Below are 19,401 nucleotides of genomic sequence, written 5' to 3' on the forward strand. Positions count from 1 at the left end.
TAATTGATGTGCAAAGCTGCTGAGCTCAGCTGTACCTTAATGCTTTGGTGAAAACAGAGACTGTGTACATGCCAGGCTGCCTCGAATCTCTCACCATGAAAGCCCCTTCCCTACCCTGTAAAAAGAGCAAAGGAGAGAAAACTGGTTAAAGACATAATGGAAAAAAAAAAATTAAAAATAAACAGGCTAGGGGCAAAGCTGTGCTTATTTCAGCCCTGTCATGAGAATGTGCTAAACATGGAGGGAAAAAAAGAGCCATCACCCCGCTGGCAGAGCTTGGTGTGTTCCATGCACAGCTCTGTGGCTGCTGGGCTCTGCAGGTCTTGGTGTTGAGTGCTTTTAGCTCTGCTTCCTCTCAGAGGAAATGAGACCTAGGCACTCGTGCTGAGCCCGTGTGGGTGTGCCTCTCTGCCCCTCCAGGGCTCTCCTCTGGAAATTCTGAATCCCTGGCTGTCCTCAGCCCTGTCTGACCGAGCACATGTTCCATGAAGGTCGAGGGGGAAGGCAAACCCCTCTGAGTGCTCCCCATTGAGCCAGCAGCCACAGAACAAATCAGAGTTTATCCAACACCAGAAAATCCATATGGGAGTGTATGAAAGATAATTCACCCGTGTACCACAAATTGGAAAAACCTGGACATGATCCTGCCCTTTCACAGACCCAGCAGTCATCCAGTATCTAAACACAAATGGGTAGGAAAGCAGTTTCCCTGAACTTACAGAACAATTTTCCTTTTTAACTTTTCACTGCAATTGTTTTCTACTCATCTGAATGCTAAAATGTCTCATAGGCCATGATCTCACAGAGCCAGATGGATTAGATGGCAAAGAAGATTTAACACCACAATTTGGATGGAATGTGCTCTACTGACCTATATATTGGCAATAACCCCAGCATTTTTCCTTCTGTTTGCAGGTAAAGATGCTTTTCATCTGGCATTCAAAATGCCTGATTTTGAATATCTGACAAAGGGAAGCTCTAAAAAAGGTCTCTCTGCTGCTGTAGAAGCTTCTAATCACGCACAGTGAGGCTTTAGGACTGGAGGTGGGCAAGTTTTGGAGACAGCATCCTGCCCAAGCCACTCTGAGCTGTGTTCTTGCCCTTCCTTCTGTTCTCACTTGACACCAAGCCTGGCTAAAGATCATTCACAACCTTGCTCACGTGTCTGGGGGGAGCTGTGAGGTTTGCAAGGGTTTGAACCAGAAGTCTCTGCAGCCACATGGGGTTAGCTACCACAGAAAAGTTGCACTGTTAGGACGAAAAGAAAAAAATCACTAAACCATGTGTGGACATGTCCTGTAATAGTTTATATAAGATTTTTCAAAACCACACAAAAATGCTCTTATTTCCACCAAACATTACCATTCCAAGAAACAACACTTTAGTTGAGCCACCTGTTAATGCAAGAGTTGATTTAAAAATTGAGGTTGTGTTTGTGTGGAAAATTTGAACAAGAAGCTTATTCTTTGTATTTTTAAGTACAATCTTCACTGGAAAGCTCTGGCTCAACTGAAAAATTAAAGATGTGTGCTTACATGCACAATTAAAAAAAACAAACCCCAGAGCCATACTTTTGGCTTTCACCCAAAATACTTCAGCACAAGATTGGTTAGATTTTCAGAGAACTGCTGGCATCCACAGTCCTCCTGCAGAGACAGAAAAGATGAGCTAAAATCAGAGTTCTCAGCTGGCACCGTGGTCTGAAGCGGAGTTTTGGCAGTGTTTGGGTGGCACAGCTCTGTCCATGCTCAGTTAATGAGGAGATAAGGGGGGTGTGCTGGTGGTCCTTTATCTCACATCACACACCAAGAGCACAAACACAGCAGGAACCCAGGGTTCATCTCTCTCACACAAAACAGCCCTCACAGGCTTCGTTTGCCATTCATTAATTATTGTTTCCCATCCACCCCATGCACAAACACTGGTTTACCTCATCCCTGAGCAGTGTTTCTGCTTTGCTTCTGCTGATGTTCTTATTGTACCACCTGAAAACACCAAAAGACTTTGAGTCAGCATTTCTAGGCCAGGAAAGTTTCTCCTGAAAAGTTTCTGAAAGGAGTGTCCCCACTGGGACAGGGTGGAAYRTGAGGAGGGTTGGGGCRTTTGAGATTTGTAGTTTCAAATCCMGGGCRCTCCGARGTACAGAAAAAACACAGGCACAACTTACTCATAAATTTGCAGATTCTCGGGTGATTTTTCCGCCAGGTAGCTGCTTGGCACGTAGCCTTCATGCCTGTTGAGAGGCAAGAAAAGTGTGAGGGTGCTGACAGACAGGATTTTCTCTGCATCTGTAGGAGTCTGCCTTGAAAGCTCTGCCTGCTCACTGCATGACAGAAGTGCTGGGTGTTAGATATTGAGTAGGGTTACTGGAGAAGAAAATAACAGACTGCACCTCTAAACCTGGAGGGTTTCATCATTTCCCCCCGCCATGTATCACTGCAAATACTGGTCTGAACTAAGGACTGTTTACTGTTTTAAAATCAACTTTCAGATCCTGTTCTTCAGCTGCCTGAATACCAGCCACAGCAAAGTATTATTTATTATCCTAAATAATTTGGATTATTTATTATCCTAAATAATTTGGATTATTTATTATCCTAAATAATTTTTTATAATAAATAAAAATCATAGGATAATATTATTTATTATCCTAAATAATCTCCCACCACTTTTCCCCTGTAAATAGGAGGATGCTTCACAAAAGCTAAACAAAAGGGATTCAACTGCATGTTAATGGAAGAACAAACTGGAATTAGAAAGGATTTGTACACTGGCTGTGGAAAAGGGACTTACCCATTCTTATCTTGGATCAGCCACCAATGTTCCTCAGAGCTGTCAATCACATAATATTCCTCATTACACTGTAGGGTCAGCTCCTGTGGGTTCTGGGCTTCATAGTCATATATGGCTATGACCACGGCCTCCTTTGGGTCTAGCAACAATTTCTACACAAATTAGGCAAAAGGCTTATCAGATTCATGCTCATATTCATATTTATATTCATAAAAAGCAATGGCACGCTCTCTAAAGTGATATTTTCCTGGCAGCACTGGCGTCCCCTGGGCTCAAAGGCCTCACAGCACCCCAGAGCATCTCGTGGGATCTGGTGGCAGCATGAGGATCTTTGGCACTTTCAAACAATGAATTTCATATAACAACTTCAGTTTGCACAGAAGATGCCCAGGAAATGTTATCCCAGGTGAAATTCTAGGTCACTGCACCATGGTGGACATTAAATGAGGACACACTCCCCACTGGCAGTTAACCAGGACAGGACACCAAGGACAGCCCCACTGCACTCACCCAGTTATCTTCAGGAGTGGGAGGAAGAGGCTTCTTCGAGGCTGAAATGAAATCAAGAAAGATAATTTGAAGCAGATAAGGACAAAACCGAGGGAGAAACCACCAAAGTAAAGCACTGATGCAGGTGATGCAACCCCCCTGAAGAGCGAGCTTTGGGCTTAGAGAGCGAGCCCTGCAAACTTCACAGGGAATCTCAATGGACACTGGGCTACAGATTGATTAAAGAATCAAGGTCAAAATACAAGGTCAATGTTCCTTTGGTGATGAATGATTGAGCACTTGTATTCCTTTTCAGAATACAAAGTGAAGATTAGGTTTGGCCATTGAAACCACAGAGGAAATACGGTTTTGTGAAAATTGGACACACACAATTGGGTGCCTTTATCTCGAGAAAGTTGTTATGGCTTCTTGACTGACCACAGCTGATCAAGTTCTTAGTTCTCCATCTCCTTCCAAAAGCAGCATCAAGCATCATACCAAAGAAAATGTGAATTTAAAAAAAAAGCCCCACAAAACCAAACCACTTGCAGTAAAACATAAGCCAGAACAGCTCAAGAATCCAGGAGCATGTCTTTTTATGGCAATGTAACATAATATTTTTTTTATGTTCTCTACAAGATGGATTTGATTCTTTACTTTTGCTAGGAATAAATATTTTCTATGTCAGGATGGTTTTAATAAGTCACTTACCATTTTTGGTGGGGTCATACAGCACACAGCCAGCTGCCATCTTCTCTGTCTGAGCACAGCATCTCCATTTGCCATCTAACCAAAAATCTGGATGACACTTTGAAGCCAAACTGTTGTTGTATCTGGTTTCTGAAAAACATTCGGGGAAGAAAAAGTAGGGGGAAAATGAATTTATTTGCATACACATTAGTTCTAAAAGCAATCTAGAACTAAATRGAAATAAACTTGTTAAAGAAGCTTYCTGTTATTTTCAAGCTAAGCTTTGGTTAGCATTATCAACTTCCTCCATTAATGTTTTCCTTTCTCCCAAAAGGAGTGAATGCCACCATCAATGTGGAGCAATAATCTTCCTGCTGGTGATGGAACCCATGTCTCTCTGTGTGGTAGAACAGAAAAATACAAGTGTGAGTCTCCCTAAAATGATAAAACACCAAAACCAAAGAAGGAGTGTCACACAAAAAGAAATAAAACCCAGCAGGCCATTTAGTGATGTTCCCAGGATATTTGCTGGTTTGCCTTGGTGCTCAGAAGGAGCTGCACAAGCTGGCATTCACCAGCATTCACCATTTTTTGCACATGTAAACACCAGTCTTGAATGCCTGTGTGAGTGATTACCATCCTTCTTTCTGAAGCTCAGGGTCTCTATCTGTCATAATAATAATTTTCCTCAGAAGAACAAAAAAAAAAATTCTGCAGGCCTGTTTTAAGAGACCGTTCAAATTGTCCAGGAGAGAGGACAGTCTCAAAATGTTGAATGAGAAGTGGTGATAAAGTAGAAGCTGGGGGTAGGGGAATAATAATATTGCAAGAGTCAGTGCATGAAGTGCACAATGTTTTCAGAGGGAACAATACAGCAGCAGTGCTGTAAAACAGAAAAAAAAGCTATGAGAGAAGCCTGTTGCAGTTTTTACGTAACCAACTAACACCTTCTTCATTCTGCTGTTTCTGCCCCCAGTGCTGGTTTCTGCAGCACCATGGGAGAGAACCACGGCACAACTCAGGAGGTGAACAGGAAATGAAAGCTACCCACAAAAATGCTCCTTAATAATCATGATCCTCTAAAAAGGTTGTAATTTAACCAAAAAAATCTGTTAATCAGAGCTGAAAAAGTTATTTAAAAAAATTAGCCACAGGAAAATCCTCGTCTGTTCCTGAATAAGAAACCTCAAATCACAGCAACTTATTAAGAGTTTATTCTAGAAAGACACAAATCATAGAAACATGGAATGGGTCAGGTTGGAAGGGATTACAGTGGGGTCATCTGGTCCTGTCTTCCTGCTCAAAGCAGGGTCATCTCACAGCACATGGCACAGGATTGCATCCAGATGGTTCTGGAATATCCATCCAAATATTCTGGATGTGGAGAGCCCACAGCCTCTCTGGGCAATCAGTGCTCGGTCACTGCACTGGGAAGTTCTTCCTCACATCCAGGGCATCGTTTCTGCCCATTGCCTCCTGTCCCAATGCTTGGCACTGCCAAGCAGAGCCTGGTCCATGCTCTGACACCTCCCTGCAGACACTGAAGACATTAATGTCCCCAAAGAAACCATTCCACATCCAAATTCCCCACGGCTGCTGAAAACACACCTCTACACTGACAAGCAATTCCTTTTTTTTTTACCCACTACCATTTTGCCTGCTGAGAGGAGAGACATCGACTCCTCTTGCACATTTTCTGTGCATTATTTGTGAGAAAACTTGTCAGACATGAGCACCTTCCCCAGTCAGGAGGGCACAGGGGGTTTTTACCTTCCTTCAGCGTGAGGACCCATCTCTGCCTGCTCTCCCGGTTGGGTGCAAACACGTAGAGGATGTAGCTGTCGTGGACAATCTGGAGAAGGGGGGGGGAAGAAAGGAGCCAGCCATGAGAAGCAACCCCAGAGTCATTGGTCACAAGGGGGGCACCAAAGGAAAGAGGCAGCAGCCCTCTTGCCAAGCAAAATGATGATGTGGGGAGGGGGAGCAATAGGGACTGTTCAGAAACATCTCAACTTCACTGACTTTTGATGATTTAAATTGGAGAAGGGGTTCTGATCCAGAACCTGGTGTTTGGTTCATTAACAACTGAAATATTACTGAAATACAAAATGAAGTGATTTCTCTCTCAGTACAGCCAACAGACAGACTCACCTGGAAAGGATATTTGTACTGACAGGGAATGATGATGTCACTCTTCACAATTTCCACACATTTAATCCTGGAAAGTTCCACAGAACCCTTCAAAGTCTTTTTTTTCTACAAGACAGAGAAAAGCATTTGGTTGATGCTAATGATTGTGGATTAAGTGAATAATTAGACCTGACTGCTGTGTCCATGGGAGATTTAGTTTTAATAGAGCAGAAGTGAATTAACTGATTATGTAAGACATTTAAAAATATAAAGAATCATTCTTACATAGGCACCTCTATATGGATTCACGTACACATGCACATATCCACATACATGTGTGCAGATACACATATTTTAATTCAGCACATGGATTCTTGGAGAACCAGTCAAAACTTTGGTTGAAATTCAGCTCTCACTTTTTTTATTCCAGCAAAATGAAATCCCTTTTTAGCCAAAAAAGAACTGTTTTCACTAAATGTTCTGCTTGCTAACACTCCTGTTTCATATTGAAAAGATATAAACAAATATTTTATTTTAARAATGTTTGGGTATTGAGAATTTCAAAACTATCCATTTCATCCAAAATGTACATTTTTACTGCATCTGTTTTCCAAAAAACTACAACATTTCTGTTTTTGTTTTGTCTGGCTTTTCAGCTAAGGAAAAAACAACAGCAAATTTTGAAATTAATAGTATCCTCAAAAAGTTGCCAACAAAGCTGTTTCTCTGGCATCCTCTGCTGTGCTTTTATTCACCATATACCAGATACCCAAATAACAGTATGGGCAGTGAGGAAAGAATAAAAAGAATGGAAATTCAAGTGTCCCAGCTGTCTTGGTATCCCCTGTTCCCTGTGGGATCCTCACTCCATGGCTCCTTGGCCAGTGGCATTTGGGTTTTGCATCAAGGGGTGAGGGCAGCCGGGGGGAGCAGAGCCAAGGCTCAGCCTCTGATGCTTCTGCAGGATCCACTACCCATGGGTTTGCTCTTCAGAGCAAGCTGGTTTCCTGTTTTGATTCATTTTCATAGGGATTAAACACCAGCTCAGCTTTGGGACAGGGTGACGGAAATCAGTGAGGTTTGAGAACAGCAAAACACTGCAAAGCTTCTGTTTTCCAAACACTGCCAGCAGGAGGGAGCCTGAACTTCAGCTGCTGCACTGTACCTGTCACAGGTTATCACTCAGAGCCTCAGCAGGGCTTTGGCAACCTTCTGACCCTTCCTTGGACCCCAAATGTTTGTGTCTTACACCCTCCAGCTCCCTCTTGCCCCTGGCTCCCTCTGCCAGCACCATCCTGCAGCTCTGTCCCCACCACTGTGCCACCCCCCACTGCCACTCCCCTGCCTTTCATGGTTAAATTCAGCTTAAAACAAGGCAGCAGCAGTGCCTCTGGAGATTGGGGTGATGTTTGCCACAGTTCCCTGTCAAACAGCCCCAAAACACAGGCCCTGAGGCTCATCAGATCTCAATCCTTGCACCACTGGCTGAATATTTCTCCTTTCTATGACTGGACTTGAGGCAAAAGAGGGAAATTATTACAGTGTGGTCTCACATGGCTCTTGCTGGCCTTTGCTGGTGCATTTGGGGTTTGTGTTTGTGTTTGTGCTGGCAGTTTAACCAGTGTCTCTGGATTTTCTGCCAGGACTGTCTCCTGTGGACAACATCTGCCTGTGTGGCTCTGTGGGGTGTGGGATTCCTCTAAATCAATAAACCCAAGGCTTTGAAGCACCCCTAAATGTAAATACCAATTAACTCTAGAGAGTTGGCTGGCCTTAGAAAGCCTTACTGCATCCCATTTTCACCATCTATTTCCTTTCTTATCTATTCACTTCATTCCTTCAGACTTGGCTTTCCTCTGTCTCTTCTGCAAAACCTCCTCTGTCATTTGTTCTCCTCCTGGGACTCCTACCCTTTTGATGAGACACAAAGCCATTTATATCCTATAAAAACCTTCAATTTTGCTAGCACTGAGCCCTCCTTCATCTCATTCCTTTGAAGTGCTGGGGTTTACCCACATGCATTCCTCCCCCAAGGCTTTAGGAAGCGATGCTGTGCCAGGCACAGGCTCTGTTCTGTCCCTGCACTTTGGTTTTTGTTGATGCTTTTCTGGGTTCTGCTGAAAGTCTCCTCAAGGAGCTTTGTGCAGTTGTCCTGCAGCTCTCATGACCCACTGTGCTCCTTTTAACAGCACAATTCAGCAATGGAAGCTCCTCATAATCTCATGTGATAGCACAACATTGGGGTCTGGATCACAGCCAGAGCTCAGCAGATCCTCAGCAGATAAAAAACAATCACAGTCCTCCAGCAGGACCAAAAACTGGAATTACTGCTCACAAACCAGGCATTACCCTGGTCTGGTTACATCAGTCCTGGGGAGAAAACCAACTCTTTCCATGGCAGGGTGGACAAGATGGATTCTGTGTAAGAATAATCAAGGTAAAAGGGACTGGACTGAGGAGCAAAACATTGATTTTGTTCCTGTGGGCAGCTGGATTGCTGCAAGAACCCAATGTGGAGATAAAGCAACAGAACAGCTAAAGCATTTTTGGGATGCTCATAAAAGTCTTTTCAGCCAAGTTTATTCGTTTGTTCTCCTGGAACAAGAGCCTGAAAACAGATTTCAAGGCACACTAAAGTGCCATCTTTGCCATTTCTATCTCAAGGATAGAAATGATTTGATTTGATTTGAGGATCAAAGATGTGAATGAAAGAGCCCAGGACAAGGCTGACTCATTCTGTGTGACCTCCTGAGCATCTGACCAGTGTAGGAAGAGCTGAGCTGATATAAATGAAAGGAGAACTCGGCCTTTTCTCTGTGAGCCTTTCATTGCTGGACTAATAATAGCCCACAAGTGCATGAAGGTATAAAATTTCAAAATATTTTTGTGCCTGAAAGATTTGCTAAGAGCTGTAAGTGTCGGGTGAATGGGATATAGATAACTCACCAGTTTAAATACTTTGGTTGAGTCTAAGTAAGGATATTCGGAATTCTGTCCCAGACACTTCCCCAGTGCCTGCATTATCCATTATTGTAATGAGGATCAAACTCACTGAAATAGTTAAAATTATTATTCCCATGCACTTGTTTACTCACATGTACAGTTGCTACAAAATCAGACCCTGAAACAAATAATTTTTGCCTTTGGAATAGATTTGCATGTTGTAATAAAGGCACTTCTGATGTCTTTTAGCAGAGAGGGGGCTGAATTCATGTGCCTGTTATCAGGGCTTTGCTTTATATTAAGACAGCCCTGCATTGTGCAGTGTATAATGAATTCCAGAAAACACAGTTTCTTATTGTTGTCAGTTATTGGGGGCTCATTCTCCTAATGAGACATGCAAATATCTTTCATTAACATTAAGGGTGACTGTGTGCTTGGCCCCTGAGGAGAACAGTGCTCTCTGTCAGCTGTGGCAGAAAGGCAAAAATTACAATGAAAAATGACATTGCATCTATGGCAAAAAATAGCCTTCATGATGTCAGTTGTCTCAACAGCTTTTGGTATCATTTGCAGAATTATCCCTGTCCCCTTTTGGCCTGCTTGTTTTGCAATACCTTGTTTTGCACTGATAGTACACGTTCTTAAATATCTCTTTATACCCACAGTTTCAAAATGCAGAGAAAGACTTGGTGCTAAACCCTGTTAAATACAGGCAGAATATTTAAAACAGGGCTTAAGTCATACGTGTGTATTTTACTTTAAGTCATCCAACTGAAATCTGTGGGACTTATCAAACTTTTAAGCAGTTTGGTAGTTGTTTTACCTGAATTTATGCCCAGGGTGCCCTCATCTCACCTAAATGACCTTTTGGAAGACAAAGAGGGAAAATCTCAGCAAACACAATGTGTGAATTCTATGCCCCACTGCAAAGTCACCAAGTCAAATTTTCCAAACTATTTCAGTCCCTCAAGATTCTGACAAGACACTGCAAAAATATGTAAGCCTAGTGGATGCTGAATTATTCTCAAGTCCACCAAGACTCAGAAAGCACCAAAGAAAACTTGTTGGGAAGATTTCTGTAAACACCTGCAGCAGAATCATTAGATGCTTTTCAGAATTTAACCCCAAACAATTTAGTGGAATAGTTATCATGGAATTCAAAATCTTACAAACGTGACATTTGAAAAAAAATTTGGAGAACAGACAAAGATAGTCCAAACCATAGTCACATTATGCAGCAATGAATAGTGTCCTGTTTTTAAAATGGAAGCAAGAAAAACATGAACTATAAAATAAAAGCAAGAAAAACATTTCATTGGACATATTTAAGAGAAATAACATGCAGGGAAAAATAAGTGTTAACCTTCAAAGCTGCTTTATAACCCCAAACAGGTAATGACAAAACACGAGGAGGGCACATAATACTTTTATTTTTTTGTTGGGCTCTGTTTTTACTTAATTTTCTGCAACTGAGCAAGATCAGATGGTCTGAAGTTGCCTGTGCTGGATCCAGTTCTGCTCTGCCTACAGGAGCAGTGCCTGAACATAATGGATTAACAGCATGTTCAGTGACTGTTGGAAAACAAGCAATATTATTTACAACTGTAACGAGGCTCAGCAAACATCCAGCCTAATAGAAGGAAATAATTCTCACTTCACTGGAGCACTAAACACAATGGGGTGCACAGATTGAATTCTAATTTTCTTCATACTTAGTGAATCAGCAAAATGGAAGCTTGGGGAAGCAAAGCCTGCCCTGAGCCTGGATCTCATCGTCACAGCTCCAAGGGCCAGACTTGTTCCACGTGGCAGCTGAATTTATTTTTAAATGCAAGATGGATCTCCTACCAGCCATCACCCTGATGCCCTGAAGAAAAGAATGAGAGTGAAGATCTGTGYATAACTTTYTTCCCAGATGCAATCAGRGAACACTTGTGACCTTCAGAAWACGCCTCTCCRTGTGCCCGTGTGAGGTGCCAGGCRCAGCCTCACACAGCTCCTGCACACCCTGGTTATTACAGTTTATTTCTACAACAAAACTAGATCCTTTCTAGAAACTGGCAAAGTAATGTTATTCCTCTGTGCACACCGAATGCCCACTGATCAGAAGCTCTAAATTGGACCAATTTTCAGTGCATGGTTCTGTAGCGAGGACCAGAACAGCTAACAAAACTTAACAAAGATMATCCTGCCCTCCACCAGCATCCTCCCCTTCCTTTAACAAATTTCATCCTTCCTTKCATTACTCTGAGAGAGAAAGTGACTGACATACCCCGTGGCGATGTTCGTAGTAAGCCAGCTTGGATTTGGTCAAGACAAAGAAGCGCACTTTAAAGTTGGAGGGTGAAGTCCTTCTCTTCTGCTGGGATTTCTTGATCAGCAGTTCCTCCAGGAGCACACAGTTATTCATGGCTGAGCCAAGGATGTTTGTCTCCCAGGACATGGCAAGTCTACGCTGAGCACCCGTCAAAGAGAGAAACACAAGAAAGAAGACAGTTAATTAAAAAAAAAAAAAAAAAGTTTAAGAGGTAGCGTAGGTGCTTTGAGCTCTATCTTCCCATCTACAGCAAAGCTTCCTTTCTGTCACACCATAACCACATCCTCTCTGAAGTCATACAACGAACAGCACATGTTGAAATATAAGGTAAATGTTGTGGAAAAAAATAACACTTGAGTGACATGCAATAGATGTGAATCAATGATTAAGGATTAATTAAAGGGGTGTGGCATGATGAAGCATCTGTGTCCTACTCGCTCATCAGCTCTAAATGCACACACTGAACATGGATGCACAGGRTRAGTGTCCCTGCTGTCCTCMCAGAAKTAGGTCATGAATCCTGATTTCTTTYRTGAAGGAATGATGCCTTTCCATTTGGAGTATTTAATTCTACACAGATTTCATACGCTGGATTTTGACCAAGTGCCCCATGTCATGATTTAGTTGACAAGGTGGTGTTTGGTCAAAAGTTGGATCCGATGGTTTTGGAGGTCTTTTCCAACCTTAATGAGTCTGTGATTAGGTGAAAGTTCCTACCATATAAGCAAAGAAATGATATCCAGGATAAAATTGTATACGGAATGATAAATATTTGCAGTCGGTAGATATTTTAACTGACAGTTACATTGTGGATGCAATCAAGGCCAGTGTCATCAGKGAAATGGCACAAACACCCAACCAAACACATCTGCTTTCCTCAGCAAACACATCTGSTTTCCTTTTAGGGCAGTCAGCACCAGGCTAAATATAGAATTATAAAAGAAGTAATGTGCATCCAATGCAGTCAGTACAACAGCAGTGTTCTGCTTTAAAACAAATGAAATTCATTTTACTCTGCTCTTTAATTTTTAATATTTTGTGTATTTTTTGTGTTACTGATGTATGATTATATTGCTRATGGTATCGGGGCTTGGAGAGATGGAGTCTTGTGGAACATGGGAAAACAGCAATATAAGTATTCCTATTAATTTGATATTTCTGAAAATTGTTCCAGTGTAAACCATTTACTGGTGCTGAGTTTAATGCAGCATTAGGGTACAACGAGGCAGCTCCTTATTGCTAATGTATTTTTAGAGCTGTTTGCAAGCTCAAAAGAAGATACTAGATTTATTTTAAACAAAGAGGTGGAAAAAGTGGGAACAAATACGAGAATTACGAAAAAAATGAAGTCTTAGGATTTTTTTAGGGCAGTTCATGCAGTGACTAGGGAACCATATTCTCAACAGAATATATTGCTTCTCCCCCTCCAAGAAAGAAGCGGCACATCCCTTCCTTGCTGTTCTATGAGTTATTATTTAGGCACTCTGTTCTAGGCATCATCAAACATTCATTACCAATTTTGTTCAATGCTAATTAAGAACTTGCATTTGCCATAAAAATACAATTTAAATATAGCATTTGATGTACAGACTTGTAAGAGAATTTGCTTAAGGCAATGCAGCACCACAGACAGAAACAAGGGCAGACTGAAGCTATTGTGCAGCTGACGTTGATATAAATACATAAAAAAATATAAAAATACATAATAAATTAATAAACAAATAAATATGGTGGTCTTGCTGAAGACAAGACGCAGCAGATATTGAAACATCTGTCACACTGAAGTCCATTAAACCTGTACTTCATTTCTTGGCAGAGTGACAGTACCAAGAAACTTTTGTGGTGAGATGACACAAGTGTGTTATCTCCTAAAAAAAGCCTCACTGCTGTCAAGGGGGATTTCATACCTATCTGTAGACCAGGATGAATGCCCAAGCCAAATTTCCCGATTCTTGTGTGAGCCAGTCTGCCTCATGCAGTACATGTGTACAAAAAACACAGAGTTTGATCAGAGTTTTCTAGAACTGAGCCCTGGGTAAGCAGCAGCGATTTGGATAAATTCCAGACCTTGCACCTCCAAAATAAAGGACCACTTCTGCATGACATGACTTCCCTTGTGCTTGAAAATTTGCTAGTTTACATTATGCTCAGAGATCCTTTCTTGTGATTATGAAACCAAAAAATGTGCAGCAGAATGCCCTGATAAACTCACAGATTTCCCTATGCTTTCAACAGTGAATTACCCCCCCAAAAGGCTTTGATTTTGATCAACGCACATTTAATTTGATTTGTGTCAGTACAGATAAGTTTATAACGACAGATTTTAACAGCATTGCATTTCTTGCTAGTAACACTTAGGACTGTGACTCTTTCTAGTCTCTTCTTCACACTAACCATGGTGTGTTAAGAACTTTGTRAAAAATCTTTGCAGCTTGGACCAAAGCGGTTTGCAGTCTGCTGGTGGAGATACACAAGTTGCCTTATCAGAAAATTGAACATAAATAGAAATACAAGGGCGTGACACGCAGTTCTACAGAAGAAATGAGAAGTACAGGACAGCAGAGCTGAGACACAGAGACCTCTGAGGGGAGCGATGCTGCTGGAGATGGAGGATGTGGGGGAAGGGGAGATAAACCAAGGTGGTGAGTAGTGGGGGGAGAACCAAGAAATTCTTTCAACRCAGTGCCTGGCAGCTTGATCTGTTCATGAGATTAGAGATGAGCTCTCAGAGGGACACGAGGAGGGGAGTGAATTGATCAAATACACAGATAGGGGGCTTGGCAAGTGCGCTTGGTTTGGTGTAAACACGGCATGGTGTGACATGATGTCTGATGGGAAGGGCTGCGAGGGGCCAGGTAAAAGGTGAAAGAGAGGAACAAGGAGAAACTGAGCATACAGACTGGATACAACACGTGCAGAGAGATGCACAACAAAATACAAAAATAATTGCAAGAAAATAATCACAGATTTTGGCCTGGCGTGTTAGGACTAGCAGGATTCAGCAGGTGGGATTGGCCACTCGGAGTTTTCCAGGGTTTAAAGTGAAGGTGGAGCAGCTAGGAGAGTAAACAGGGAAAAAACATGAATGACCATGGGGCAGGAAACAAGTCAACACAGCCAGATTTGGTTAAACATGGGGTTTGATATAAACACAGRCTGCATAAAAATACAGATTTGATATAAACACAGGTGTTGGTTTCAGTGAGAGCTGCTAACTAATTTTACTTTACAATACCTTTATGGGCCCATTACTCTGTTGAACTGGGGAGGAAAGTAGGGGCTGACACATTTTTGTATTCAYTCTTGCCACAGATGTACCCCTTCATTTTTCTTTTTTCACTTYAATTCCAAACCTCACATGTAACAAACACACAAATCCTTTAGCATAGCAAGACAAAACCACAAGTGAATGCTAAGTCTAAAGAATGTACAGCCAGGTTGACACATATAAACAAAAAACACATGGGTTAAGAATTGTATATAAATTTAATTGTACCTTTAGGAGAGAGTAACCCATTTAGGTGTATTTGAATTTAATTTCAAACATCATTATTTCCTGACCAGATTTTAGAAAACATTCTTTGTTCCTTTCAAGGCACGACCTGGAGACATAAATCATTTGTCATTATCCATCTGGGTCAATAAGGGTTATAATCCTTTCAAGGAAAGCTTCAGGCAYTGAAGTGCTTCAGGACCCTTCTAGAGCTGAGTTGGATAACTATCTGTATTCATTTATAAAGGTAGAAATGCACCACGTGCCTAGGACCAAGTTGGCTGCCTGATAAAGCCTTACTGACAGGGCTTCTCAGGAGGGCTGGAATATCCCACTCATTTCTGGAACCTGACCTTGTAGGGTGGGACAGTTTTACACTGAATGCTCCTTTTAAGAATTCTGGCAGTGCTATATATTGCAAGTTACAGAAATCCTGTATCTTTAGCAGAAAAAAAATTAAATTTAAATGTCCTGAATATCTTAAAACCACTGTAAGACTAAATTTCAAGATGAGGGGTGATGAATTTTTTAGGTATCTTCTCTGCTTYAGTGCTTTTATAAAGCTTTCTACCATGCATCCTTTGACACTTTTCTGACCATATGCAGGAAAATCTGAAATACTTTAAATGATTCAGATTGAAGTTTGAGCTGCTGTGTGCTCTAAATATTCCTCTGTGCTGGGCAAGTTGAGATTGCAGATAAAGCTCATCTTATCAACTGTGGCCTCAGTGGATTATTTTTTTTCTTTAAATCACCTTTGTTCTTTCCTTGCTACCTCCTGCAAACAGGTTTTAAAGAATGTTATTTTAGGGATTGGATTTTTTTATATGGGTTTTACCCAGATTATGCAATTCACACTTTGATTACTGCAGACTCTGAAAATCTCCCCACCCGCACATCCTGCTTCGATACCRAGGTTTATGTCCTGAAGGCGGCAGAGAAATTTATAAAGCTAAATATAGATAGTTTTTGTCTTTGTAAAAAAACCAGTCTGTAAGGCTGCAACTCTCTCTTCACTCTCATAAATTGACCTATATCCTTCTATCATGTGCAATATTTGGGTCAGGTTTACTGCCTGGGTGCCAGCTCTTCCTTTCCACCAGCTGCTCAATGTGATGATTATTACTCAACTTCTAAGCTTCCATAATTCAACCCATTCTCCTCCTTAGAGTGTGAGAAACTCTTATTTAGGTTACTCAGCTGCCTTGCTTCTTTGGYAGTTCATTATCACCCCAATAAATGTGGCTCCAGTAGACCCAAGGCACAAGACAGAAAGCTGCAGAAAAAGGGAAGAATTAGCTGGGTCTTTGTGAGCTAGATGTGTCCAGCTTTCCTCAAACTCTTACAAGAGCACCTTTGAATCTACTCACACTGCTCCCAGTGACCCAGGGAGCTGCTCTTGTAGAAGCAGAGCAAGATTCTCCTGTGAGCTGTTTGGGAACCCTGGGAAAGTAGAAGCTTTGTTCTGATCATCTGCTGGGAGGATTGAGTGAATTATTCATCATTTGAATGCCTGAAGTGAATAACTCCCAAGGCTGGCAGGAACATAGAGAACACGTTTTGTGCTGGATGGAGAACTTGCACAGGGTTAGGACATGCTCTTCTGTGAGGAAGGGACAATTAATGTTTTCCTCAGCTCTTCCCTCTCAGACAAAAATAGAGCAGGAAAGCCTCATTTCATGAAGTCATTCCCAAACTGGGAATTTGTTCCAGCTTATTAGTGCCTGCCTGTCGTGGTGCCTGTCACTGTCTCCCTCTGAAGAAAATACTGGGACTTGCACTGCTGGCAAAACGTGCTGCAGATCCCACGGTTTACCCTGGCAATGTGACGTGTTTGTCGTGCCCAGGTCACTGATGGCTGGACAGGAATTGCTTCTCCATGCCATGCAGATGCTTTTTTTTTTTTTTTTTTTTTTTTTTTATTTTTTTGAGACCTGTTCATTTACATGTTTGAATAAGCAGTTGCCACAGGCATGTGAGCAAGAAAACACCCAGCATTAAAAACCATGTCAGGGGGCTGCTTTCAGAAACAACATTACAGCTGTGAGTGTAAGAAAGAGCTCTGGATGATTCTATCAAAATGTTCCTGGATTTTGAGCTGTGTCTTTTAAATAACCAATGAGATACCTGTTTTGTTGCTAAATATCTACAGAGGCTCAGCTCTGAGCTTTGAATCTGTTTGACTATGGTAACAGCAAGAAACAGCTCAGCTGTCATGTGCACTGCACAGTGGTGTGCCCCAGTTTTTACAGGACGGGAACATTAAACTCCTTCCCTACATTTGCAGGTGTGCCAGTAGGCTGCAGCTGATATTTTAGTCAGAGGAGTCAGGAAGAGAACGCTGCACAACGCTGCTCTGCAAATTCATGAATTCCCAAAGCCACAGCAGGAGACAGCGAGATGGGAATTAACCRCAGCAGATGGAGACATAAAGCTTGGTTAAGTCTCCTTCACCCCCAACAGGCTCCTTTTCTCTCRCCCTCCTCCYTGGTATATCCTRCAACAAAGCCTGYAACAATCACCAAAAAAGGAAATTCCTSAGCTCACTGCTTAGCCAGGCTGTAAGAGATAACCCTAACCTACACCCAACAGGAGACTGGAATTGAGTTGGAATTTGGGGTTATTTTTCAGACAACATGAGAAAAGTACACATTTATTTATTATTTAGAGTGCAATAACGGTAAAAAACAAAAGAAACGTGTTGTAGCACAGAAGAGAGAAATGCTGTTCTGAGACCATGCTTGAAAATGGGGTTATATTTACTGTGCTTGTACAATGTTTGAATTCCAATTCTGCTAAAATAACAGCACACTGCAATGGCACACACTAAATTCACAGAACTGGGGTGCCTGATACCAAAACATGCCAATTTGCAAAAAATTAGTTATGAGGTAAATGAAAATAAAATTAACTAAAGCAGTAAATTAAGATGTTGAGTCTTTGAGGCAGAGAATATCATGGTACTGCTTCACTGTCTGCTAAAGGGGTGTCCAAGCTCATTCCCAAAAGCAGGAGATGATGTAGGAATTGGGCTGCATTATCAGTGGTAGGCTTGTACTGGACAGCATCCTTATTTCAGAAAAGAGCTGGAATGGAGCAGAAAGCACACTGTAGAGTGCCACAATTGACACTCACCCTCTGAGTTCTTAATTTCTCACTTAGAACCACTGCAAGGAGAAATATCAGCAACTCCCCATAAGCTCAAAAGAGTCATCCATGGGCCTTCTGAGAACCMGCCACGCCAYCAAGAACAAGACTGAAACACACTTRTTTCATTAGYTGGCRTTATATCCCCTGTCTTAGCCACCATCACACAGAAAATGAGYCGAGAAGATCACAGAGACCGTGTAAAAAACAAGTGCTTGGCTCTGGCTGCCTGCTCCTGTTTGAAGCTGCACCATTTCACATCCTCCCTGCACAGTTCACTGAGTGCAAGGCACTAGATCACGCTCAGCTCCTGTAAAAAGAATGTGAAATCAAAGTCTGGAAAGTCCAATGAAACCAAAGGTGTGTTGGTACCTCCTACTACTCAGGTTATCTCACGCATCTCTGGAGGCGAGGATTTTTATTCCTGTCTTTCAGAGTATGATGTAACGCAATGATCTGAGACAAGACATGAGATTTCTGTCATAGAAACGAGGAGAACCATGCCCCAACCCATCTCCCCAAACTCCTTTCCTTCTTCCTATGCACTCTCCTCTCTCCAAAGCTCGCCCTGATGCTCACAGGGTACATAGCAAAGTGTGGACTTTGCTCACTATAGAAATGGAAAACTTTAATCAGAAAAATTGCGATTTTCTGTGGGGTTTGGAGCAGCATCAGTTTGCTTTGCAAGCCAATGTCTTGGTGGTGGTACCAACCAGTGCAGGGGCTGGAAGAGCAGAGAGGGAAGAAAGGAGAGAACGATCAGGAGGAAGGAGAARGGTGAAGGAATGAGACCTCCTTTCCAAAGCAGAAACATCTTAATTGCAGCAAGGAACTGCACACTTGTCTGAATTCAGCAAATCGCTTACAAATAAAAACAAAACAGCCTATTTTGTAGCCAGGCTTGTACTCAGTGTAAAATTTAGTTTAGTTAGGAATATATAAATATTCAACTCAAATTGTAAGGTGCAACTTAATTTGGAATGCATAAATATTCAGATATTCTATAAAATGTGAGCTGTGCATCATTTCAGGGTTTCTAGTTCAAATAAATGTAACTATTCTGGATCTACTTTGCGTCTTTTTAGAAATAATTAACAGGATCCAAAGCAATTATCATTGAACTGGAACTMTTTTGGGGCAATGATCGATGGGGAAGAGTGAATCTGTGAGTGACACAGCCGTGTGGCGATGAGTCCCTGTCACACCAAGGCCATTGCTGCCATCTGCCGAGGGACAGAGCGCAGCACAGAAACGGCCAAGAGTCGAGAAATCCTTCCCTTTTTGGCCATTCCAGGGAGAAATTCCAGGGAGACATTCCTGTAGAAGCGGTGACGGCAAGCCCAGCTCCACTGAAAAATCCACGATGCTAACGTCAACTCTTCCTAGAAGAAAACGAAAA

The 19,401-nt window shown here is 41.9% G+C and overlaps 1 protein-coding gene across 1 annotated transcript; it reads right to left on the bottom strand.

The window, feature by feature from the left end:
- Positions 1-35: 35 nt before the first annotated feature.
- LOC130581268 (tyrosine-protein kinase ITK/TSK-like) lies at positions 36-11,511 on the bottom strand (the record flags this gene model as incomplete). Its single annotated transcript, XM_057379280.1, has 9 exons — positions 11,318-11,511; positions 6,124-6,228; positions 5,743-5,824; positions 3,994-4,122; positions 3,304-3,344; positions 2,794-2,945; positions 2,168-2,233; positions 1,931-1,985; positions 36-115 (listed from the first exon to the last, which is right to left on the bottom strand). Coding segments are annotated over exons 1-9 (881 nt in total), but the record flags the coding sequence as incomplete, so codon positions are not given.
- Positions 11,512-19,401: the final 7,890 nt, after the last annotated feature.

This window comes from Malurus melanocephalus, unplaced genomic scaffold (genome assembly GCF_030028575.1).
Source record: "Malurus melanocephalus ecotype Western Australia unplaced genomic scaffold, MMel_1.1 scaffold_399, whole genome shotgun sequence".
Classification (NCBI taxonomy): Eukaryota; Metazoa; Chordata; class Aves; order Passeriformes; family Maluridae; genus Malurus; species Malurus melanocephalus.